General features: G+C 42.5%; 2 protein-coding genes across 5 annotated transcripts in view; one reads left to right on the top strand and one right to left on the bottom strand.

The window, feature by feature from the left end:
• Positions 1-1,300: 1,300 nt before the first annotated feature.
• LOC309707721 (putative methyltransferase NSUN7) lies at positions 1,301-20,749 on the top strand (the record flags this gene model as incomplete). The annotated part of the gene is made up of 13 exons (XM_082535202.1): positions 1,301-1,340; positions 2,412-2,519; positions 3,364-3,549; positions 7,618-7,676; positions 8,826-8,962; positions 9,078-9,230; positions 9,438-9,621; positions 11,392-11,605; positions 11,786-11,929; positions 12,076-12,177; positions 12,289-12,406; positions 15,728-15,851; positions 19,873-20,749. The coding sequence occupies 13 exons, from the start codon at positions 1,301-1,303 to the stop codon at positions 20,746-20,748; spliced, it is 2,445 nt and encodes an 814-aa protein (XP_082391328.1). The 3' UTR covers position 20,749.
• Positions 20,750-21,411: 662 nt separating this feature from the next.
• apbb2b (amyloid beta (A4) precursor protein-binding, family B, member 2b) overlaps positions 21,412-26,848 on the bottom strand; it is a 57,478-nt gene continuing 52,041 nt past the window's right edge. For all 4 annotated transcript variants that reach the window (XM_082535232.1, XM_082535234.1, XM_082535233.1 and 1 more), the window contains exon 18: positions 21,412-25,439. In XM_082535232.1, coding sequence (XP_082391358.1) covers positions 25,269-25,439 — 171 coding nt within the window. In that variant the 3' untranslated portion in view covers positions 21,412-25,268. The remainder of the gene's footprint in view (positions 25,440-26,848) is intronic.

Below are 26,848 nucleotides of genomic sequence, written 5' to 3'. Positions count from 1 at the left end.
ACCCAATTTTGCTGTGCAAGAAACTGCACAATGACAATAAAAAGCTCTAAGTCTATTAAAAATGCTTTAACAGCAGCACATACCTGTCAGTCAAAGCAGCCACATGTTAACATGCTTTTTAATGCTGTGAGGTTGGACATTTAACAGGTGAGTCTGTGGGGATTTACTCAGTTCTGAGCCCAGCCCTAAAGAGCCATTAGAGAAACTGGCGTTTTTAGCACTTCTGCATTTAGCTTCAATTTTTCAGCCCCACAGACTGCAGCCCGGCGCCCTTTTGCATCCTGTTTAAAGCATCTCTAAGCTGCCTTCAAGCACCTATGTGAGCTTCAACCATGAAACCTAGTAAAACGTTACAGCTTGCAAATCAAAAGGTAAATGGAATATACTTCTTTTTTTTTTTTTTTTACTTAACTTGAGACTTAAAGGTGTTTTCTTACTACAAGCCTCAGTCACCTATTCACTCAAATACTTTTTCTATGCCTAAGCATATAAAATTCACAGACACACACTGATGGGTGCATCAGGGGCAACTCGGGGTTCAGCATCTTTCCCAAGGAAGCTTAGCCACAGGCTCAATAATACCAATCAGAGGGAATTCCAAGTGTCTATTAATGTGCATGAAAATATATCCAAGGATTATGTCCATCCTTTATATACAGTCTATGGCATTAGCATCACATCCTGTTTTATTACCAAATGAAAAAATATTGTACTAGTATGTTGTAAGTCACAAACAGCTTCCCCAGCTTTGCCTTATGCTGCACTGCACTTCTGTGCTCAGTAGGAGGCAGTGACATCAGATACCTGTGAAGCCCCCCCCCCCCCCCCCCAACGCTGTCACTTATTAACAGGTAGTACAGTATGAAGGAAGTGTCCAGCTGCCCTGGACACATTCCTGTGTGTAATGGTATCCAAGATAGTTTCTCATATTTGCCAGCAAACACAGACACTCAGCTTTGTGGTCTGTGGTTCACTTTGATCATTTTTTAAAATATATTTAACATGATTTAATAAATGTGTGACTAATGTAACAGTGAAAATCCAGGATGATAAAGTATTTTATGTTTTGTATGTTATACAAAGTATGTTATGTATTATACTGTATAGCTATCTCAGAGGGGGGTCAGGCCTCCTTCATTATCATATTGTTGCCATGGCATTTCAAACTCTCTCCAGAGGGAAGCCGTGGATGACAAAGAGGTGATGAGAGGAGTGAAGTTCTCCAATTCACTGGGACAGCATATAATAGCCGGGGAAGAGTAAAGAGCACACAGGCAGATCCAGGATACTCGCTCAGAAGATGAGCGTTGTTCCCATGAGGAGAGTCCTGAATGACAACGGTAAGACCTGCTATGCAATTTTAAACAGCCCATCATCCTGTATGCAGATTACACTAAGCCGCTGTAGCCTTTTCTTCCAGTGCTGCTCTTCTTAAGTGGACTTAGGGTTTTTCTTCTGCAGGAAACTGCTTGACACTCATTAAATCACTGCTGTTTGATATTCATTAATTTATTCCATTTGCACTGACATGGCCTTATTGGACACGTTTCTGGTCAATTCCGGCTCTGTGTTTAAACATTCATGAGTGCCGTAAAAGCCGATTACACTGTGTCTGTGTTTCTCTCTATTAATCCAGTTTAATTAGAGCCAAGTGGTCCCTGAACTTTTGGATGTTAAGTCTCAAAGAAAGTGATGTCACCCAACACTAAACACTGATTAAAACTATTGGGTTAGCTAATGTGTGCCTCTTTTCTATCATTTCATTACATTTTAGACAGAAGAATCTAGGTTTAAGGTCAGAGTAAAGGTTAGAGGTCATTCAAGTAGTTGTTAAAGTTAGAATAACTCTGCAGGAAAATAGATGGAGGTCAATGTAATGTCCCCTGAAGCGATGGAAACACAACTGAGTGCATGTGTGTTGGTGAAGCAGCTGCACACAGATGGTTTTAGAGGGTCAGTCAGAGGTGGACCTTTGTGCAGGGTCAGGCAGCGGTCCATTATTTATTCATGCCGACGTATCCGAAAGGCCGCCTAATTGCACCAGGAGGAGCCCAATTACGCACAGGGGCCTGCGGCCGCTCTGTCTCACATTCACAGGAAAGTGGGAGGTGGATCACATGTCAGCTATGACCGATGCTGTGCGTCTTATTTACATTTGCAGAGCTCGGGTTCAGCTCTGTAAACACACAGTGTTTGTGTGTGTTTATATGCTCGCTGGAACAGCAGATGCTGGCAGGAGTGCCAAACAAGAAAAGACAAATGTTGTCAGATAGACTGGAAATTGCTTACAGAACCTCTTGACAAGTGTTTGTTTTTTCTCTGATCATGACAGGCAAAGGTAAGGTGTTTACGGTGCTGCTGGTTGTGTATTTGTGTAACATGAGCACACATACATAGTCTTTGTGTTACAGTGGGCTCCGGCGAGGATGTGAATACGAGCTCTGGGACGGAGAAGGTGATCAGCAAGGAGCCTTTCTGCTCCCTGCTCCCTCGACTGCATTCATCTTCTCAGTCTACAGGTGATATCCAGTCTTAAAACTTGCACTACTTATCTCATATTGTATTTACCAAACTGCAAGTTGCAAGAGAAAACTACAATTTTTGCAGAACTTTCATCTTGTGAAAAATTAAGCATACAGCATTTTTGCTTTCATGGTAATTTAGAGGGTAAGTGGCAGGAAAATGCTGCTAATTAAATACTCAATTAACTGACTGGTCATCAGTGAGTGACAGCGCCTATATAAAAACAGAGGTTTTGGCAGTTTGCAGGTCAGTATTAACACATGCCAAGGAGAAAAAACATTTGCAATGATTTTAAAGAAGCAATTGTTCCTGCCATCAGTCTGGGAAACCCAACATTGTACAGTGAGATTATTCACAAGTGGAAAACATTCAAGACAGTCACCAGTCTTCCCAGGACTGGACATCCCAGCAAATTCACCCAAGGTCAGACCGGGCAAAGCACAGAGAAGCTCCAAAAGACCCCCAAAGCAACATCTCAGGCTCTAAAGGCCACAGTTAGCATGTTAAACATCAGTGTTGATAACAGTACAATAAGAAAACGCCTGAACAAGTAAGGCTTGTTTTGAAGAGTTGCAAGGAGAAAGCCTCTTCTCCCTGAAAAAGAACACGAAAGCAGATGCAACTTTGTAAAGTTACATTTTTACATGTTTGAATACAGAGCAAAGGAAATCTTTAATGTTATTATTAATACCTGCTTTTAAAAAACAGCTGCCAACAGAAACTAACAATATCTAACAAACCCGACACTTTTCTCTCTATTCAGATAATCAGCACCGTTCTTGTATCGTCTCTCCAACTTCCTCCCTCCACCTCTCTCGTGCCGCCTTTGTTTTTCCTCAGCCTATCATCTATCTGATCAGGTTTACCTACAGGCTGCAGATATTTTCCAGCAGCTGTGTAGAGACAAGCCAGCCAGCCAACATCAGCGTCTACATTATGGAAAAAAGACGGAAACATCGCTGCTCAAGAGCGGGGACAAAACCATGGAGAAGCATGTGTTCCAGCTTGCCTTTAACACACTTAAATGTAAGATTACAGTGAACTTCTACAGTGAACGATTTAGAATAGCGCACCATACTTTAACCATATTTAGTTTTATGAATGCAGATGAACTGTACTGTATATCCAGCATGGCGGGAGCCCACTGGTGGTTAAACATAAAGTCAGGGGGAAATTAATTTGATCCCCTCTACTGCCACCTCTGAGGACTTTACCCAACTCCTAGGGATAAGGTAGCCTTATCTCTATAATGAATAACAGAGGAGAGCAGCATATGTCAGCTCCAATATTCACTTTCTGAATAGCATCTTCAACTGCAGGCAGCAGATTAAATAATATATAGTCATACATTTCATTTCTCCACGTGACTGCAAATTGCTTGAGTGGAAGTGCAGTAGATGTCTGTTTGGGAGGTGATAAGAGAGTGCATGTCATGGGCAGACACACACGCACACACATATAAATTCACTTTAAAAAGCCACAAGTGCGCATATAGTGAAAAACACAACGTTTTACATACATTATTTGACCATTTAGGTGGCAGCAAGTTTTTCCAGATACCTGTCTTTTCTTTTTGGTTGTCCACAGCCACCTACAATGTAGGTAAACAGAATTTCTTCTGAATACTAAAGCGCAGCATTTTCTATTTTTGCAATAAACAGTTTGTAAAACACGCATCATTGATTCTCTATGACAAAACAAGAAATAATCATCCTGATTTTGAACATAAGACAGCATAGTGACTAAGTGTCACTACCTATTTAAATGTTCTGTAAAGTTCCTTATATAGGTTCATCCTTCACTTTAACTCGTGATATATCTAGAGACCAACATTGTGCAGTCGTTTGATACTATGTGAATCTGTTCCCATGTCACCATTTCCAGTCACGAGGTGTGTCAGTGTCACTATGACAGAACCAGCTAACCTTAAAAGGCTTGTTTCTTATGGGTAAAACATGGTTACATTTGACTGGCAACTTGTTTGGTTATAGAATGATTCTGGGTAGACATCCGCATCTAAATGATAAATCTCCTATACTGTGTAGCATTTAGGCTACTTTAGCCTTCCCACTATTGGTGCACATCTGCAAGCCACTTTACACCCCACCTCCACTCCTAGATCCCCCTTTTCTTCCAGACTTTATCAGTCACATCTGTTGTCATCTCTGTACCACTGGCAATATCATGACTACAGCAGCCTCGACTGAAACACATTTATGACAATGTATCTGCATGTAAAGGGAATTCCTGTTTTAGTGTGTATTGCATAGTGAACTTGCACAGGTCTCTGGACCGCTACAGAGCATAGCAAACACCCCCCTTCAGTTCTTGCCCAGCAACACGAGTAAAGGAAGGGAAGGGGCAAACAGATAGGGTTGGCGAGCTGCTTTTGAAGTGTTGCTGCATGTTGCATTTTTCATTCACTGGATAGAATTCTTTGTCATGAAAATTGCATGAATATCTATGAATGGAATATAATATTTAAAAAAAAAAAGGTTTTTCAATATAAAAAAAAATGAATACTGAAATCCTACAGAAACCAGTTCCAGATGCCTGCCACACACACACACACACACACACACACACACACACACACACACACACACACACACACCAACATGCAACATACTCACTCTAAATTTGGGTATTGGCCTGGTTATTGCCACACAGAGCTGGTAACCATAACAGAGCATTTGGCAGCTAATGAGGCAGATATTCTCTCAGGAGGAGGTAGAGACAAAATTAGAATTAAAAGAGGTGAATTTGGACTTACATTTGTCAGCTTATCAGAGGCACGACAACAGCTGAACACTAAACTTTCTGCATTCATTTTTTTAACCACCTGGTACCGTCTTGCTGACAGAGCTCAACAGTGACTGAACACTGTTTTAATGGCTCCAGTTCCAAAAGTGATTTTCTGGAATAAGCATTTACTCCACTGACAATGTCTAAAGTCCTTATAGAAAGACTTTTAAGCCTTGAACCAACCAGTTATGACTCATGGCAGTGAAAGAGATAATTTAGATCAAAAAATAAAATGAGGCAAAAGTTACAAGACATGTCTACATAATTACTGTCTGCATAATTGTCTACATAACTACCCAACCTATAAGCAAAACTATGCCAGATTTCACAGGAAATGAATTCCAGCCTTGTCAGATTTAATCCTTTTTGTGTTGTTTAATAGCTTTTGTTGTTTGTGTGCACTGAAGTGTACACAGACTTACACATTTCCATGGTAACAGCAATCACAAATGTCACTGTTTCAGTTCAGTACTTCTTTCATGTGAAAGCGCAAATAAAATGCAAACACAGGCTTGTGGTTTCCACAGGAGCTCGCAGTAAGTCTACTTTGGATGCTCACAAAATTATGGCTCATAAACAGGTTTTTTCCTTCGTTTTACCACCGGAACCTTTCTGTTGAGCTCTCATTGAGTTCCATTTGCCATAACCTCATGATACTTTAGCACTATTGTGTTTTCTGCTGAACAGGAACACTCGTTTCCAGAAATAATTTTCTCGTTACTCTGAGTAATTTCTTGGCAGCAGGGACAGACTGACAAGATAATTCAGGCTGGTTATTTGACTCCATCCCAGGCCACTTAAACTGACACTATGTGTTATTTAATACTGCCTCCATATCATAATTTCTGCTGCGTCTGTTATCCCTGTATTGTTGTTGTTGTTCCTGCATCATCGTATGTAGCAATGTTGCAACTGACCAATCACATTGCTGTGATGTCATAGCTTTGCAATGTGGTCGGGGGAGTGAACAGCATTTCTTTTTTTAGAAAATTAGTTTCAAGTGTTTTATATATATATCTATATGTATATTTCAATAATAACTATATTATTAATGAAATGAAGCTGCACCAATCAGATGTTCTAACATCTCCATCACCACTGGTTGAAATGCAACCACAAACAATAACAGAGGCTGTTATCGTTCTGTTTTTAAATATTACTTCAACTGGATATATGGGAATGATTCCTGTTATTGCAGCATTCTGCTAGAAACAAAGTGCCTTGAGACACAAGTTAAAATCAGTGCAGTGCTGGCTTCTTGGAAGCAAAATTAAAAGAAGTGAGGGGTGGCTCCACATGTGATTAAAGTGTTTTCAGTAAACTGTTTTTCCATGTTTAGCAACAAAATTGTGTCCAAAATAAAAGTGAATACGTGTGTAGACAGTTGTCTGCATCCATAAGTGTACAAAAGGAATAACTGAACAGTTTTTAGGTTATTATACATGTTATTATATGTGTTATTACTCCCCTCAGGCTCAAATTCATGTTGGTCTGAAAGTTATTTGGATTAAAAATGCAAAGCTTTGGGACAAAGAGCCTCTGAACCTGAGTTTTCAAGGTTCTGGCTGCAGGTGAACCCTCAAAAACCCTCTAGGAATACACTAATCAATGCACATACTAATTTATAAAGGGACCCAGTGACTTACAAAACAAATAGCCTGCCTGTTTTAAACAGAGATACGCAGTAAGCTCAAGGATTTTTGTTTAGCTCTTTTCATTTTTAATTAACTCTGATGGGCACTTTAGCATTTCTTCTTCATTCTTCCCCCCTCTTGCTCTCTCCCTCCTGGAACTTTTTATTCCCAAATTCATTATACCAAAAGTTTTTTTTTACTTTATGTGTAAAGTAGCAAGTAGAGATTGAATGACTCATACTGAGTCTTTTTAGAGGTCCTTCTACTCATTCCTGCGCTCTACTAATGCTGCTCAAATTCACCGTCAGGGCACAGGGAAATATCCCAGCGTCCAACATTGACTGGCAGCGACTTTGCAGGCTCTGGCATCTGTAGTTCTGACTCTGAATCAGAAATGATTGTGTATTAACTAGAATAATAACCAAAACACAGTTGCTGTTAGCATATCAAAAAGACACATGACCTTGGTTCAGCTGAAGACAGAGCTTCAAGATATCAGCAAATAGAGCCAAACTGTCTATATGACTAAACAAGTGACAGAGTATGATTATCCTCCGCTTTGATGGACACTACGATTCAAATTTCTCTTAATTCATTAAAATTCAGCCGATGTTTTTTTTCCCTTTGTTCATTAACAACTTTGTTTTCCTCCTAGATCAAGATTTACTTGAGGACATCATCTCCGACAGCTGCTTCCATACTTCGCAGCATATTGTGAGTCCCACCAGATTTGACATTTGGGTGTTTACAGACTCAAATCCAATGGTTTTTTTTAAAAAGAAAAAAAGAAATACGCTCACACACTGAGTGTGTGAAACAGTCTGGGAGTTATCTGTCTTCAAATGAAGTGTTTGTGGCCGTATGAGCGCGATTCATCCGAATATTGCGGAATGATAGCGAGGGAGGCAGGGACGCAGTTAAAGGCCATTTGTATTCAGACGTGTACATGGTCTGGCTGGTTATAGGTGGCAAGTGATACACACAAGGGAGAGGCAGACACACTCTCTCTGACTGGGAACCATAAATTATGCTGTGAAACACTGCGCTATGACACATACATGGATAAGAGACTCGCTCCGCTCGTGTGTGGCTCTGTGTGGGAATGATAAGTCGAGGGAAACGCAGAGAATGGGCTGAGGCCGTTAGTCTGCGAGTGCGACTATAAAACCACCACACAGCTCTTTATAATTCAACACACATCCTTACTGCAACATACATATTCTGCCTCCCGCACACACACACACACACACACACACACACACACACGCACAACCTGACAAAAAGAGTGCATGTACACAGCCATAAGGAAGAGTGCAGACGGACGTGCTCATCATTTTTACTTTACTCTTTGGTGATCATATATTCCTGTTTTGAAGAATGAAGGGAACCCTTAACTTCAGCTTTTGTGAACATTTCACTGCCTTCTAACTCCTTTGTTTGGTTTTCTGGTTTGAAACGTCACCGTTTTGACTCAGTGTGACACAGCGTTTGGATTAAAGGGAGGCTCAGACCTCTCAGTAGAGAGCTGAGCTTCCCCTCAAGCTACAACATTTTGAGTCAAAGGGCTAAAACAAGAGAAATAAATAGCCCAGAATGTTTTTAAAAGAGGGCAGGATGTTACACAGTGGTGAACAAGGCCCTGTCCAATTTTTTTGAGATGCATTGCTGCCAGTAATTCAAAATGTGCTGATATTTTTCTTAAAATAGCACATTTTCTCAGTTTACTCATTCGAAAACATATTTTTAAAATATAAAATACGGTTTTATAACATTTGCCCAGGTTTTGTTTTTTTGCCCATTTTTGCACAGCAGTCCAATTGTTTCAGGACTCAGTCAGTAATAAAGCCCTGCAATGTTTTTCAGTCTGACGACTTGCTGCCTTTGGCGATGGTGATGCTGTTCGACTTTCAGGACAAAAAGTTTTCTCCGTGTGAACGTCCAACGATAGAAGGGCAAGAACCCATCCAGGAAGTCAGGAACCTGGAGAAAAGTCTGCACAGGTGTGTGTGCGAGTGTAAAAGTCACATGCGAACAACAGAAGTTTATTTATGCATAACCAAATAACCAAAACTGAATCAAAGAAACATGAAAATGGGCTCTGCTGTGTTTTTACAGATGTAAGACCAAGCTGGCTGCCTCTCTAGCTCGCTGCAGAGTGAAGCAGAATCTGCAGAGTGTTTCCTGCTTCCTGTCCGACAGCGTCAGGACCAAACAGCACCGAGCAAGAGGTCTGCCACAGTGCGCATGGATCGACACTCTCAAGATCAGGTAGGTGCTAGTTTCAGCATGATTTTTTTTTTTTTTGGCTTAATGCAGCATGTGTTTAATGCCTGGTAAAGTTTACTGGTGGTTAAAGCAGAATACTGACATGCAGCTAATCGGAGGGCACTGGTGTCTCTGTATTACAATCTAGTCTCCTGTATCTGTACCTGGTGATGTGTGTCTCTGACAGCATGTTTTGTCCTCTCCCTGTAGTCTTGACGAGATGTGTGAAGCGTTACAAAGCGCCGGTTTGTGTCAAGCGGAGAACGAGACTGAACTCGCGGAGTTCACGTTCTGCAGGGACCCCCTCTGTCCCGACACACTCATCTTCTCGCAGCATCTTCAAGCTTGGCTCCAGCACAGCAGCCTCACCGCCACACGTGTGCTGAACATACAGGTAGAAATCTGGGTGTGCCTATATTTGAGTCTTAAGAGCTTAAAAAGAAGGTGAGAAGACTTCGTCAGAGCTTTTCGGAAGACATGTCACCTTTCATCCAAGAGTTTTCTTCAGTATTAAAAATTAAAGGTGGAGAGTCTCAGGTATTAGTCCCTTAGGAGGTGGCTGTTGACTCGCCATTAATGTGTAGCTGAGTCTCCAGAGTGTACTTGCACTTAAAGGTCAAAGGTCACTCTTTCAGGGATGGCAAAATGGCTTGAAAGAGGAATATAAGTGACCATCATCGAACAGAGGTGGTGGCTTAGGACACCTGCTGTCACCCACCTACAATTTATGTCTTGAGATCCCTTACCAGACCTCAACCCCCACTCACACTACGCGTCAGGTGACATAAATAGCTCACATGATTGGGTAGGGCATGGTCTGACAGTGCTTTCCCCCAAAACCTCTGGTGATAATGACCCCTGCCTTTTTTCACCCCTTGTGGGGTGGGTTTCCTTCCTTTCAAGCTCTTAAGGCCACCATGACCAGGATAACTGAGAACCTGTTTTCTCTGGGGTGAGCACTTGAACATAACCTTAGCAAACTAGAGCAAAGAGCGGGGAAGAGTGCTGGACTCATGAGGTGTTCTCACACGTAAACTCAAGACAACATCAGGAGAGTCAGGTCAGAACAAAGTAGCACACAGCAGGCGATCTTTGGGATTGGGCACATTCTCACCACTGGAAGTCTTTAGTTTAGGTGAAGATGCTGCCTGAGACGTGGGAGGTGTGGATGCCACAAATCAGACAGTTTGTAGTAGAGAGCTGGTAGATTAAAGCCCCTCAAGTGACTCGACCAGGATTTATGTTTTCAAGCAGTGGTGCTTATTGGAAAATGCATACAGACTAAATCAAGAGGAGTGAAGCCATTGCAGATGTCCTTTAAATCTGCATTCTTTCTAATGATCAGCAGCGGGAACTTGCTCTGGAAGCAGAAGTATGTCAGATTGCATAAAAGTCTATGAGATTAAAGCTATCCCTTACTTGATTTACCTGGGTAAATGCTTTCTTGATGGATGTACGGTCTCAGAAAAACCTTCTGGTATTATTTATTACTGCCTGATGGGAGTCCTTAGTTTCTCAGTCAGTTCTAGTCATAACTGTGAAGTCTGGTTTCAAAGAACAAGATGGTGATCACCAACAGCTGACGTCATTCTTAGAGGGGACTAGAGATCTGCTTGTAAATCTGAAAGATTTAAAGTGAAAGCTGAAGGTAAGAGTTAAAAGTGAAAAAGGATTCAGCGAGAGATAAAAATCACTGCATATATTCAGTTTAAAGAACAGCAACAGTGGAAATCCAGCTCACTCACTGTTTTTGTCAGCTTTTCTACTGACGGTCATTTTAGGTCCAGATTTTTCAGATCATTAGCAACACGTGCATTTAGCGTGAGCGCTGCGTGCTCCTCTATAAAATACTTAAATTAAGAAGGAAAAGGTTACAGGAATCGAAATCAGCAGAAAGAAACACACTCAGTCTGTATGAAGGCTGCCTAATAGTCTTTTTCTAGGTGGAAAGCATTTCACCGCTGTGCGATAAAGTGCAAGTTTTGGCCTTTGATCCAGGCTGACTTCCTGTTGTGATGTGAAGTCTGAAGTCTTGAGTTGAATGACTTGAATTCGATTAGCTGCACAGCGGTCCGTAAGTCCGGAGGGGCCAGCTTCTTTAAGGAGAAAGTAGTCCACCGATCTTGTGTGAATAGCAGACACACCTGTCTGTCTGTCTTTGTAGGACAGGAGCGTGTGCGTGGCAACAAGTGTGTTACGCCCCCTGCTGTTTGATAAAAACGACGTCCTGCTAGTGGGGGCCTTCTCGGCCATGACCGTGGCACACGTGGCTGTTGTGGCTGCTGCCCGCTCGGTCCGAGTGCTGGTGTGTGGCGCTGATCACAACCCCTCACACAAAGAGGAGATCCAGGAACTGCTCACACAGATGGACTTAAAAAGTGAGTCACAAACACTTCAGATTTACTGATCTGTCCCTGTTGCTGCTGATGTCGCTGTATTTGTCCTTTAAGCTTTAACATTCATGAACCCTAACCCTGAGTTTTGAATATTACATATGATGGCAGCACAGTGCCAACACTAATCCGATCACTCACATGTTGCTCTACATCCTGATGTAGACGTTCGTGTCCTGTCACAAGCGTTTTACGGTCTGGATGACGTAGATGCCACCGTCCAGCGAGTAAAGGTCATCATGGTGCTGCCTCAGTGCTCGTCTTCTGCCCTCAATGACCCGGTGCCCGCTATCCACAGTGAACATGGAGGTAGGGAAATATAAGAGACCCCAACCTCCTGTTTCAATGAGTAAACATAATATATGTCGTTTTGTTTAACATTTGAATATTATGCAGTCATGTCCAAGTAGAGTTAAACAAGGGCAGACGTTAAACAGGTTCTCCTCTGCTGACAGACTGGGGTCTGCTGCCAGATTTGTCCCATGGTTCTGTTTCCAAGAGAAAAATAAACTCTCTGACCGCCCAGCAGGCGAAACTGCTGGCACACGCTCTCACCTGTGAGTAAATACCAAGCACACACACTTTTCACCAACCGAGCTACAACTTAAACACGTTATGTATTTTTGTTCCTGTTGGTAAAAAATTCATTTATTTCCTTCATTCATCAGTCCCAAAGGTTCAGACTGTGGTCTACTGCACACGCTCAGTGTATCCCGAGGAAAACGAACAGCTGGTGAAGAGAGTGTTAGAGAAAACACACACTCACCCCAAACTGCTGCCCTACAGGTACAACAAACACACTCGGCTGCATCTTTATACAGTTGTCTGCTTAATAGGCATTTAATCCTTTTAGTCATATATAAATATAAAGTACTTTTTTAATCCACAGGCTTAAACAAACACAAGCGTAATGAGGAACCTACAGGGCAGTGTAGCAGGAAACAGGAAGCACTTAAACCATCTCAGATACTTTCTGTTTAATTTGATGGTCCTTTTTTTTCGTTTTATCTTTTGGCATCATTCGTTAATTTCCACAGCAAATAGAAATGGGAGCAACGAGCAGCCCATCTTCTTTTCTAGGGCTCAGCTCACCGTGCAATAACCACAGAAACCAAATGTCATTTTAGCTTTTTTAAAGCTAAACTGTTCGTTTTCTCTTATTGCAGCTGGATTATTATCTCTGAGTCCAAACACAGATGGTAGGACAAACCCTTGCATGGGGCTCATGTGAGCAAAAACTCACAAAAGCTATCAGATAAAGCATGCTGACATTGATAAATTCACTTTATAAGCTTGGAAAGCATGTGATTCCAGCGGATACGGCGGTTTGGGTCACCATTCCCGTGCACGGATTTCTAAATAACCTATTATTTTTACCTTTCTATAAGAGAGTGTGTGTGTAAGAGAGAGAGAGAGTCTGTCAGCAGGCTGATGACAGTGTAAAGGATCAGCTGCTGTTACTGGTGGGCCTGAGATTAATCCCGCAGTCGGGGTAAACGGGGCGGAGAAGATTTCAGAGTCTGTTTCATGCCTGCTGCTCCACAAAAGTCATTTCCTGCCATCCGTCCGCTTAAAGGAATCCAAATGTTATTAAATCAGCTCACATAAGCTCTTTTATCAACTTGCGTTAGGATTTTAGGCACATGTTTGATCTCTGTGTTTCCAGTATCTGTTCTGTGAAGACACAGATGTTTCAGTTGTTTTTACAAGGGATGACAGTGCACTGCAAACACCACTGCACTTCAGCGAAGTTTGGAGGAAGGAAGTAGCGATCAGTACATAGCCAGGTTTTTGACACGGTTTTTGTATGTTTGCCTCCACAGTGGATTTGAAATCAAATGGTAAATGTGTGATTGAAGCACTGACTTTCAGCAACTTGCATTAACTGTTTAGGAATGACCGGCACATTTATACACAGTCCACAGAGGCTCGAATGTACTTAGACAAGGGACGAGCAGTTTCATTGCCAGGTGATGTCTGTTCCCCTGGTATTTCATGACAGTGTTGAACTTTGTATTTTATATGAGGCCCATAGAGATGTCAGTGCAAGTGGGGGAAGCCGTCATTAGGCTGAAAAGCCATAATAAATCTATCACAGAGAGCAAAAACATCAACAGAGGCCACAACCTGGTATGTTCTTAAAAACAAGGAAATTCCTTTAGCCGGCTCAGCAACACCAAAAATTCCTGAAAGACCACAGAAGTCAAACAAAGTGGGATGATGACAGAATTACAAACAACTCAAGAACACTGAGGGAGGCAGGTGAGTCCTTGTCAGGATCTACAATCAAGAGATGTCTCCATACAGACGGTTTATAACAAAGTGCAAATCACTGGTTACACTGAAGGACTGGACGACCTGATTAGACTTCAGCAGAAAACATCTAAAAGAGCCCACACAGTTCTAGGAAAACAGATTATTTGGACAGATGAAACCAAGATGAACTAGAAGAGAAATATAGAAAAGGAGGGGAACTGCTTTTTTCCCCAGATAATGATCAGATTATCAGCATATTGACATGTGCATGTATGGCTGCCAGTGAAACTGGGTCATTAGTGTTTATTGATGCTGTGACTGCTGTGATAGAAGTAGCAGGATTTATTCAGGGCAGCATGGTGGCGCAGTGGTTAGCGCCGTTGCCTCATAGCATCACGGCCCTGGGTGTTTGCCATAGGTGCGAATGGTTGTCTGTCTCTGTGTTAGCACTGCAGGAAACTGGCGATCTGTCCAGGGTGCACCCTGCCTCCCGCCCTATGGTAGCTTGGATAGGCTCTGCCCTTCTCATTTAAAATTAAATTTGTCCAGTTAATGCAATACTTTTGTTAAACCCTCCAAATTAAAGCTAAAAGTCTGCACTTCAGTCACATCTTTACTGTTAGATTTAAAAATCCTCTGTGTTGGTGCACGGAGGCAAAACTGCAAAAACCTGGATCAATATCAGCCGAACTGTACATTCTGCTTCCACACATGTGACTCCAGTCATGTAACTTAACATGTGAGCTCACAACCCATTATAAAAGCACGAGCGTAGTTTTATCTTAATAGCTTTTAGTGGAGATGAAAAGTTGCCCCACCAAAAATCTGACTGTGTGTGTAAACACTCGACATAAAGAGCACCCTGCTTTCACAATCAGCATTGCATTGAGAATTTTAATGCGAACGAAGGTCACATCTGCACATCGTCTCCATATTTCAGCAAGATTTAGACAGCGCTTGGTCCGCTGAGATTTCTCATTCAACATTTCCTAAAATATTGAATCCTGAAGGGAACTTGGACCAGAAGTATGGCCTGACAGCAACAGCTGCGAGGCCCATAAACAAGACTGTCCTTAGGCTGTGAACAGGACAATCTGTCAAGAGACACCACCCACTCCCATCCACTTACATACAGGAAACCTTTGTGCCTGGAAACTACTGCACTGACACTGAACTGCAGGATGCCCACGTACTGTTTCATGTGACTGCTGTTGCTTGTATATCAAGTAAAACTGCTAGCAACATTGTTTTTCAAGAACTTCGCCACGGCGCTAGAAAGTTTGAAGAAAAGCTGAGGCCGATTAAACAAATCCTGTTTTCTTTATTTGGTTGTCAAAATAATTTATTTCTCTTTGGTTCAATTTCCAGAAGCGGGCAGTTCTTGTGCGCGTTACACAACCATTTACTCACAGCAGGGGAGCTCCGAGTTCTGACGACCAAGTGCCAATTTAGGAAATTTGTTTGTGACTGAGGGCCGCACAGGAAAAATACATCAAAACCATTTAGCATTCGTACAGTCTCTGTTCAGAGAACTGCGATTTATGTTGGTATTTTTTACTATGGTTTACAGCCTTGGTGGTATTTTTATGACCCCTGCTTTGTCAGTAGCTCTTAGGAGGTTTTAGTTGGCATCATGGCTGAAACAGAAGAAAAACACCCCTATGGTTTCATATTTGATGAACTGTGTAGTGATCATCTTTCACTGGCTCATGAGCCACACACACTGTTCCCAAGGACCACAACTATGCATCCTGAGCTTACAGTAATCCTCTTCTAAATAAATGCATGTGATGATGACGAATCAGTGTGAAAATGTTTTCTTTTTCTTCCCGTTCTGTACCGCTCCCTCAGGGTGAATGGTCCAATTTTCCCGGACGACTCCTCATCAGGAGGCGAAACGGACTCGCACAAGTTTTTCAGGCTCGAACCATCGAAGGTCACCAACGGCTGCTTCGTCGCCAGACTGTCCCGACAGGTGAGACGCATGGGAGGAGAAAGCGTAAGATGAAAGTAAGAAGAGAATAAAGGACAAGGCTGCTTTTAAAGGACTGAGATTTTGTGATGTGTGTAGAGTATTTACACGTGTGCGCGCATGCAATTGCTTTGCAACAGGACCTTCTAGTAGTGCTGAGGCTGCACTTCTTTGCTGTCTGACTGCAGGGAGGTCAGTCAGCTCTGTGAGCCTGCGCACGCACGCACGCACACACAGTAGGTAGATGTGTGTGTGTGTGTGTGTGTGTGTACCATTGCTCTGTAAAAACACTGCAGCAATATTCCATAAAAACGAGACAAGCTAAAGATGAAATGCCTGTGAGCCAGTGAAACATTTCAGTACTCCAGAGCCAAGATGAATGGATAATTCTCTGTGTCGCTCTTTCAGCTTTTCCTCCAAGCCCTCAAGCCTTGTTGCATCACCTCATTTGCCCCCTCCCCTTTCTTGCCTCTTGCTGCACTCATAAAAAGAGGGAAAAATACAACAGAAGGAGCTGCTGCTCCTTCGATCACCTGCAGCTCGAAAAATGCTGCAGTGAGGTCCATACAGCCACAACAAAAACTATTCAATCATGTTGGGTTTATAATGGTTTACTCATGTATAAAAATGCATTTATAGGAGTTGAAAGTAATATTTAGTAAGTCCCTAGTAACGCTGATCCTTTAAATCTATTGTCATAAAAGAATGTTGCAAAAGACAAAGAAGCTTTAAAAAATTTGCTTCTGCAGTGATGCAGATCTACATGCTAAATGTTCACATCTGGAAGTAAACATGGAAAAGATAAAGTAGCATCTTGAAAGCTGAAGGATGAAACGAGTTTAAAACTCCTCGACACCTTTGAGTGCTGAAGAAAAAACAAGAAAGTGCCTTTAAGTGAAATCAGACATTTGACAAGAAGAAAAATGACTCTTTATGGAGGCAGAAACGTAAATTGACATGCATGTACAAGTACACAACAAACCTGTTTGTGCAGACAGTAAACTCAAACGCTGGATGCTGTAGGACAAATGAGAGTGAGAAGCAGAGCAAACACCACCCGTGTAGTCTGCTTGTAGGTACTTGTCAGTGTGAACAAGCCAATTCCTTCAGCAGAGAAGCACTGATTTGAGACATGGCTGAAGGATCGGTTAATAGAATAACAGTTGAAATATAGCACATCCTGCACTCTGTGAACAAAGAGGACATAAAAGTTACCAGGAATCATTCTTAAATTGGTCTTTCTTCCTGGATTTGTCCCACAGACACACACACAGAGTGTAGCAAGAGGCACAAATAAGATATTTGTAAGATATTTGTGTGTGTACATATATATATACACATACATAATAAAGACCAGGTGATTGATGTGCAGGAAAGGGTTTCATTTAAACGTTCTCATGCAGAATGTGCTGCTGGTTAAAGAATCATTTCTAATGCAAATCGTATCTTTCTAACACAAATGGGCACGCTGCTGCAGACACCTCTGTCCTGTCCAGCTCGCTGCGGTAATTTAAAATCTAATGATCACGTCTAATTGGATTGACGACCACTACAGCGACTACAATGAACACAGAGCTGGGGCTGCAGATTTTGTTACACTGAAGAGATACCTCATCGATGCGTGCAGATACACAGAAATTAAGAAATGAGAACCCGTCCTCATAGACGAGGGGACAAACTGCACCTGTTCCACATCTGGGAGGTTGTTGAGCTCTATTCCCCTCTCAAGTATCTCCAGTATTTCCTCACAAATTGTAGATTTAGCATTTTAATTTAAAAATGTAAGGGTGTACACACGACTCAAGGAGCCGAGCTGGAAGCTCTGTGTGGTTATCAGTGCTGCTTTGAGCTAATAGCTGAATAACAATGAAGCTTTTGAAGTGGTCACATTTTCCTGCTCAATCAATCAACCGGATAGGTGAGATATTTCGGCCTGGACCAAAGTGGTAGACCAATGATCTTGTCACTGAGACTTAAAGTAGACATTTTAATTAGAAAATGATTCATCAGCCTGAAACCTGAAATATTTTATCTGTTAAACACGTGTGACGGGCTGCAATCAGTCATACCGCTCTCCAGTAAACTGTAGTCTTCTGCATTTTACCACCACATTGGCAGCGCAATTAAAGTTCTGAGGCTTATAAATGACTCAAAGCGTACAATGCTGTCAAAGTAAGAAAAATGGAAAACTGCAGAGACAGATTAAACTCTCAGGGGTGAATAGAAAATGCATTTGTAATATTTTTAAGCAGCTTTCATAAAAGAAGAGAAAGTAAATGATGATTCAGAGAGACTGTGACAGAAAACAGACAGACCGAAGGTTCGGGAAAATTTAATGGGATTTCTTGTTTCTGCACTGCCGATGACAACCTTTCACTTCTATCCATATAACACTCAGGCTGTAACGTACAAAGTTCATTTGCAGTCCTGTGAAACACTGAGCACGTCCTTTTAGCAGCCAAGTGCTGATAATCAAATGCATTTGATTGAGTGATCATCAGTGATTGTGAGCGCCTCTGTAAAAGCAGAAGTTTGCATAATGTGCTGGTTTTGAGCATTCAGGTGTGTGTTTATGTGGATTTACTTTGAAGCCACAGGACCTGGGCACCTTGCAGTCATGGATTTTACCATGAGCTCCTCTGCACACTGACGTATTCTAGAGTCAAAAGTGAGACCATCTGTCCAACAGCTAAAAGATGGCCTAAATCGGGCCACGCAACAGGGCAGTGACCTCAAACACAGCAGCAAAGCTACACCAGCATGACCGAATGCCCGCAAATCTCAGTGAACTGAAGCAGCGTTGTAAATAAGAGTGGACTAGAATTCCCCCACAATGGCACGAGAGAGAAAACCTTTACTTAATCATTACTTTGGTTATTGCTGCTAAAGGTGGTTCAGTACATGACTGAATCGTGGAGTGTACTTAGATTCGCACGAGACTGCAGAGTCTCTGTGCAAACTTTCTTTTCCACAGGGTTATTTGTGTTTCAGTGTGATGGGGAGTTATACATTAAAATGAATGTTGCCAAGGTGACTTCATGAAGTAGTTTTGATTACATCATTTTTAGACAAGAGTTATTAACTAACACCAACAAGCTTGGTTAGCAAGCTGCACAGAGTATAAATACACACAGAGATAAATACGATCTAATTTGCACAAAGTAACAAGAACTGAGCACAGACTTCTTCAGACCGCAAGACAAATTTACAAAACTTACAACATGATAAAGATGCCCCCGAACTCAGAGTTGGTTGCCCATTTGTTTTATACTGAGCTTCTAATCTGTGCATTTCCTCTGTAACATGAGTCTGTGGCACTAACACACCTTCTAAAGCCAGTCTGGAGTGGCAGTGTGGGGAAGCTACACTATGACAATTTTCAGCCCGAGGGCTTGTCAACAAAATTCATCTACCCCGAATTTATCGCTTATCTTCCCTCACCTTTTATTTATGTATTTGACTGGATTAATGGCCCTGAAGCTTTAACGCTGGATGATTTTTCGATTGGTCCTGTGTTTTCTGTCCAGATTAAAAATAGTTTCTCTACTATCCACACGGGATAATCTGTAATTAATTTGGCAATGCTCGTACATCTGATAGGATAAACCGAGATAAATTTCAGAGAACTTCTGAGTGCAGGTTGGTTATTCAGTACTTAAAGAAGAAAAACTGAAGTTTTACTTTGAGGGCTGGCAAACATTACAAACACATTAGCATTTTTGTTGTAAGCAGGGTATCATTGTGATGATAGCATTCAGTCCAAAACCAGCTGTTTTCTCACATGGGCATAGAGAGGAAACATAAGTGGTTGTAGACTGTGATCATCCTGGTGCCTTTCAGATGATATTCTTTATTTGCTGCCATGATGCGGTGTAAAAGCCTCCTCCCCCTCCTCTGCAAGTTCGCCTTATGGCTGTAGCTCATTTCCACACCATTGTGTTTTTATTGTGTAGATGTCCCCTGTGCTACATTTTAATGCATTGTGGCTTCACATTAAATCTTCAAACTGCTCTTTCTTCTTCAGGCAGATCCTACTAAGGTGGAAACAGTCCAAGATGTGCTGGCAAGGGCGGCGGCAAAGGGCCTCCTGGGCGGAATGATTCCCGAACAATCAAAAGCTGCTAAAAAGGGGAAAAGCAAGAAGAATCGAGCAGCATCACCCAGCAGCAAACCTTCATCCTCCTCCAGCCTTGAGAGGGAGACGGGAGGAGAGCTGCCAAATGGACGAGATCCAGTCACACCTTCAGGAGATGAAGAGGAGAAAGGCGAGGGAGATGATGAGGAGGAAAAAGTGGGCGAGACAGAGAAAGAGGGGGAAAAGAAGAGGAGGGGGCATAAAGGGCGTAAGCGAAAAGGCCATTCAAAGCAAAGCAAGAACACTACTGTCTCCACGCATGAACCTAAAGGCCACAAGAAGAAACAGACAAAGAAAAAAGTCAACCAATCACATCACAAGAGGCGTCGGACGAAAAGCAAACCGAGACGAATACCTCGCCTTACACTAGCTTTAATGTCCTCTGCAAAACCCTCCAACCACTTGTCTCCAATCACAGCTCTGGCACAGAGGATGAGCATCAATCCAGCGTTTAAATCACAGCAGACATTACTCAGCACGCCTTCCCCCGCTGGAAAGCATCCTTCAACCGCTCTTCCTGCCATACCCGCTCCCCACACCGCCTCCACGGGACTAAACACACAGCCTGAAAGAGCACAGGAAACATCGAACGACGCTGCTAAACCAGCAAAAGAGGCGGTCAGAGCTGACAATGTGGGGCTGCCACCAATCTCTCTGCGCAGCAGGAGTGGCAGTTCTGGCTACAGGCCTCTGTCTGGGACCCTCAACTCCCAGCAAGGCAACATGTCTACGTCTTCATCCTCAATCTCTCTGCCTGATGTATAAAAAAAAAGTATTCTCACGGATGTACTAACTGGAATGTACTAACGCCACATCAAGTGCTTTTTAATTATTACAATATTTAAATTATTTTGTAGCCATTTCTGCTGCTTAGATTTGTTTTTTAAATATATGTGGCTCACTCATAAACTAGATCTTCTAGTAATTTATGTTGACTAATACACAAATAAATTACTAATTGGGCCACAGTGAAGTTCAGTGAAGAGCAGGTTGCAGTATTTGTCAGGCACAAAGTGTAACTACTGACCTGATTGGTACCCATCTATCAGTCAAGGTGGCCACACAACTGAAAAATGCAGAACTTGACATGATTTAGATGGTTTATCATGTCAAAATTAAGTGCTTGGTATAGCTGTCATGGAGGCCTGGCTTAAAGGTGACATATGCTCATTTCAGGCCCATATTTTCCTTTGTGGGATCTCACGGTTGTTTTACATTCACAGTTTAGAACTGTTACATCACTACATTTTCATTTTTGCTTTTTTCCTCCAGTAAAATGATGCACATCTCTTTAATCTTCAGTGATACAAAAACAAAAAGTTTCATGGGAATAAATAACTCTTAATGACTCACGAGCTGCAGACAGCTGGACTCTGATTAAGCAAGAGACCGATCACAAAAATAGCTGCAAACACACACGCGCACGCACAGGTTTTATAATGCTGTTTATTCTCACAATTGGTTACATTGATAAAGTGTACAAATCAGTGAGCAGCAAACGGAAGCAGACACATCCATCAGTGGGAAATGGATAGTGTATATATGTGTGTGTGTGGGCGTTGTTTATGTGCAAGACTGACAAGAGATGCAAGGAGTCCACTGCTGCTACAATCCTCCTCCTCACCCTCCGGTCAGCGGTTCAGACGGAGCAGTGGACTCCCAGCTCTCGGTACACTGTACAAGGTGAAGATATAATCCATAACCTGCTGTGTTCTGCAAAGCGGAGCTTGTTGTAGCGTTGTGACTAAACCGGGGACTGAGACGATGACAGTCATGAGACTTTACTTGCCCCAACTAATAAAAATCAGTATATACCTTTTATAAAATAGAATAAATAAAATAAAAAATATTTCTGTTCAATACATACAGTCTCTCTCTCTCTCTCTCTCTCACAACCGTCCCAGAGCGTGCGAGGCTTTTCATGACTTTCCGTTTCTCCAGATCAAAAGAATGCATAGATAATTGCTAAGTTAAATTCAGCATCAACTTAACTGCCAACTGTGAGCGCTTCCGATCGCCTCCGTGTTCATTATCTGCTCTCGTATTTTTCTTTATCTACAATGTATATCAGTATTTTACACTTTGGCCATTTGGTGAATTTTCAAAAAATAGAAAAGAAAAAAAAAAAGGCATTTCATTAGAGGAAAATAACAGGCAAAGAAACACATTAAAGAAAAACATAGCTTATAACGATGATTAATGCCAAATGTTACATGAAATCAGTATTATGTACAGAAAGTTTTTGTCATCTCGTTCACATTTCAGCATCCTTGTGACAAAAGAAGAAATCATCTCCGTTACTAAAATAGTTTCTTTAGGTTCCCCCGTGGAGCCAACAGACGAAGTGCAAGACAACATGCTGACCGTTAGCTAAGCCCCCCCCCCTCAAGTTACTGCCTCAGCCCCTGTCAAGCATTTCTTTGTTTTTTTAGGCCACTTATTTATCACAGAAATGTGACGCAGCACAAACAAAAACAGGCAAAGACGAAGACCGGGAATCTCACAAGTCAAGGAAAATACCCGTGACTTCAACTCAGCCTCCTAGTAGATGTGCCTAGTTTGAAACTCCTATGTCGCCTCGTTCTCAAGTTTCTGAAAACTTGACCTCTGACCTTGACGTCAAAGTGACTGATATTCAAACTTGTCCAAGACTTTTAGTAGATGCAGCTATCGCATCAAATCCTACGTCACCTTGTTCTCGAGTTATCGCCCTCACAAACTTAGGTGTCCAGGCCTCACAGCTACGAGGGGAAACCCTCCGCTCTGCACAGCTGCACCCACCCGGAGGACTGACCTGGACGTTCAACCAGAAAAGTTTGGTGACTTCTGCATTGGGTCTCCATAAGGTAAACTTTTTTACGAATGTGCTACAATTGTTACTGCTCCCTTATTCACAGCAGGTAGCTTCATGTGTTTGATTTGGAAGATTTGTTTGTTTTTATCTTTTCCAACTATGGGATGTCATTCCAGACACGAAGGCATCTCGTCCTGGGAACTTGTGCATAGTTACTGAACCACAAACAATTCAAGGGACGGCTGCAGCTCGACATCTTCAAAATCTTCATCTTAAAAAAAGAAATCATGGAATTGTGCAGTATTAATCTGGAAGTTTTGAAATTTTAGTTAAAGCAAAAATAATGAATTTTGGACTTTAGATTTTTAAATGCTGCGTCACATATCTGCAGTAACTCTTGAAAGCGTATTACGCGCAGACTAGCATCTCCTGCTAACAGCAAATGTTCAATTTTGGACCCTAACAATGATGAACGTCTTGAACAGACTTTATATGTTTTATGAAGAGTTGGACCATATTTTTTTAATCCGGCTGTTGTTTTAACATTAGGCAGTCATTTTGAACCAGCTGCTAGCAATATGATGCTAAATGTCAGAGGCCAGGCTACTCCTTCTGGCATAAAAGTTGGTGTCCTCAGTAGAAAGTGAGCCATGATCCATTCTGCACCGACCTTCTTAGTCCCAGGATAACCAATCAGGTACACACAGTGAAAAATGTACCACCATACTGCAGCAGGTTGAAATACAAACACAGATTACAATTATGCTTTAGTGTTTCCATTTCTTTAAAAGGAGCCTATAAAGAGAGGACAGAGCTCTGATGTAGCAGCATCGTCTGGAAAAGAAGCCGAGAGTGAACCCAAAGCTTGACAGGCTCTAATCAGGGGGTTTAGCAAAGGGTCGCCTAACAGAGTATTAATCTGCTGCCCCACACCCAGGAGGGAGATGCGTTGTTGTGAGGATCTTATGTGATTTTTAGGTGACATAAAGGACTTCATTAGTTATTACCATACATCCAAGCTTGTCAGATATGTGATAATAAGGAGCTAGCAGGTGAAACTGGAACTCTGCACAACACAGACACAGAGCGAGCGGTTTCATTACACTGATGAAATCAGACGTACAGTGAGTAAGGAAACACAAGGCGCGTTCAGCTGAACACAATCCTGGAGACAGACCGATATAGAGTCCATTAAAGTCCGTCAGTCTGGGTCAACACGTCTCTCTGCTGGCTTTCCTCTAGAAAACATCCACAGCTAAAGAGAAAATTGTCCTCTCTCTTTCTCAAATCACAGTTCACATCAGCTGTGGACTAAAAATCATCACAACCACACCCAGGTATAAAAACGCATTCCTCAAGTGTTCCTCCAGGCTTGTTTGTGTTTTTTAATGCCACCCATGATCTTTATTAGTTTAAATGAAGTCTGATGACCGATACTGAGGTGGGATTTAAAGGAATAATCCGTCAAACTTCCTCCAACATGTGTATTAAAGAGCAGCAGCATGCTGAAGGTCTCCTGTGTTTGGAGCAGCACTGTACTAGAGAGAGAGAGGGTCAGCGCCACCCGCCCCCATCTCGTTCTCCGTTATGGCTATCTTCTGTCATTTCCTAGAGGGATGAGAAAAGAATAACAACGTAAACAAGGAAATGCGCGAAGTATGTTTCGGGTGAAAGGTCACCACTCGTTCAGACACGGGGCTGACTCTCGCACAGCTGATGAGAAAGAACGAATAAGACAGGATAAACGAACCGTGCGACTTCTGATTTCTCACCCTCGAGTCTCTGAAAGCAGCAGCAGTGTATTGATATTGTATAGAATGATTCACATTTAGATAAAAAGCTCATGCAGGGTCAAGTGGTTGGAGGGTGTAGACTGAAACAAATCTCTTTATCTTCCAATGATCATCCGCTGATATGAAACTTTTCATCTCCTTACGGTTACAGTCTACTGAAGATGATGAGCAAGAGAGCTCGGGGGGGGAGGACAACCCGGTGGATGAGGTTGGAGGAGGAGTGTGGCCAGGTGTGAAAGGTCATGCTGTCAGCACAGGCACAGACACAAATGCACAAAGAGCACGGAGAGATCAGCAGCAGCAGCACACAGGATCACTTCCTGCCCTCTTCTCCTCTGCTGCTGTGAGCTGAGGGGAATGAGACCTACTTCTATGTACACCATCGCCTGCATGGCCGGCACTCAGGTGGTCCTCTTCAGACGTGGGGTTGGTGCCTTTTTAATTCTCACTTATTTGGAAGAAACAGACTTGAATTGCGGCTCAAGAGCCAGTTAACTCTTGAGGTGAAATTCCAATTTGCTTCCAAACCAGTGAAGGAGTTGTGACAGGTTAAACCCCCCACCTCCAAAAAACCCAAGGGTTTTACTGCGTTTCCATGGCTACTGGGGTCTGTGGTGGTGACGGGTTTTGGCAGCGATGCGTCGAGTTACTATGGTGACTTGGGGCCGTGGTCGAAAGCCGGTAGTGTTTCACCACGGTTACTGTGGCAACTCTGTGACAGGTCTCTTCTGTTTGAGGGTGTCGATGAGAGACAGGACGCCTCGCTTCACACTGGTCGACACCCGGCGGGACACCGAGTCGCCGGGAGGCAACGAACCGCAGGCCTTCTGGGAGGGCGGTCGAGCCACCAAACACTTCTGATACCGCAGCTGTAAGAGAGCGAGGGAGAGAGAGAGAGAGCATAAATTATGGAGAGTTACAACTGCTGAGGATACGACTGTGGAAGGGGCAAGTGTGTGTGTGTGTGTGTGTGTGTGTGTGTGTGTCCGTCCTTGTGGGGATCAACAGCCCTTTTAGGGAGCGGTCCCCAATACCTGGGCCTCGGACCGGTACCGGTCCGTGAGTCGTTTGGTAGCGGGCCGCGACGAGAGTTGAGGCTCGGGTGTGAAATGTATAGTTTTCAGGGTTTTTATCAGTTTTCAGAGTTATTTTGTTATCGTTTTTATCGTTAACTCGGTTTTCCTCGGTCTTTTCACGTGTGTTATAAATAAATCTTCTTTTTTTCGGTACCGGTACTAGTTTTATTTTGTTGTATTTATCCGCGACACCTTAAAGGCCGGTCCGTGAAAATATTGTCGGGCATAAACCGGTCCGTGGCACAAAAAAAAAAAAAAAAAAAAAAAAAAGTTTGGGGACCGCTGGTTTAGGGGAACAAAATCCCAGTCCCCACAAGTTTGAAGGCATTTTTGAGACTTAAAATGTGGTTTTAGTGTCAGGCTTATAATTGGTTTATGGTTAGGTATAGGGTAAGGGTTGGGTAATCATTTAAAAAAAAAAAAAAAAGCATTATGTCAATTAGATGTCCCCACAAGATATGACCCAATGTGTGTGTGTGCATTTGGAGGGTTGACTGCACCAGTCAGACTGCACCTCTGCTAGCTGTGATCAATAGTAATGACTAATGATTCTTGTCACCATCAATCTGTGTGTGTGTGTGTGTGTGTGTGTGTGTGTGTGTGTGTGTGTGTGTGTGTGTGTGTGTGTCTCTCCATATATCCAAAGTTCTGATGTGTGATCAATAGTGCAGTCAGCAGTCGACCACAGCAGAGGAGGGCGAGTAACCTCCACTAATGGGATGCATCGCAGCATAAACAACGCAGATGGGACTCTGGGTTTGTGATCACATTATACTGATGAAATGGAAACACTGTGAAGGTATTACGGCTTTAACACAACTGTTATTACTTCAAATCCATATACAGTACATCCTGTTTGAGAAGTTTTCAGCAGAGCAGGAAACACCGCTGTGTGCAATCTAAAGCATTTACCATTTAAACAGAAAATCTATAGCGGATAACCTGCAAGGGCATCCACTGCAATTTAACTGCTTTATCCTGATCTAAATGCATGTTTCAAACCAGCAACGCTTTGACATGGGGTCCCACTGCAACTTGAGCAAATCGTACTGGTTAGAGCATCTGTCAAGACTGAACAATCAAACCCCAACTACACTACCGCCAAGGACATCCACCTTCAGAGAGAGGGAGGCTCTAAAGATCTTCCCGTCTGTAAAACCTCTGCATCAGCAGCATTAACATCAGCTGGTAAATAACTTAAC

The sequence above is a fragment of the Aulonocara stuartgranti genome (genome assembly GCF_965226115.1).
Source record: "Aulonocara stuartgranti genome assembly, chromosome: 6".
Lineage (NCBI taxonomy): Eukaryota > Metazoa > Chordata > Actinopteri > Cichliformes > Cichlidae > Aulonocara > Aulonocara stuartgranti.
Note: the sequence above shows the minus strand (reverse complement) of the source record. Positions and strands in the feature narration are given on the sequence as shown.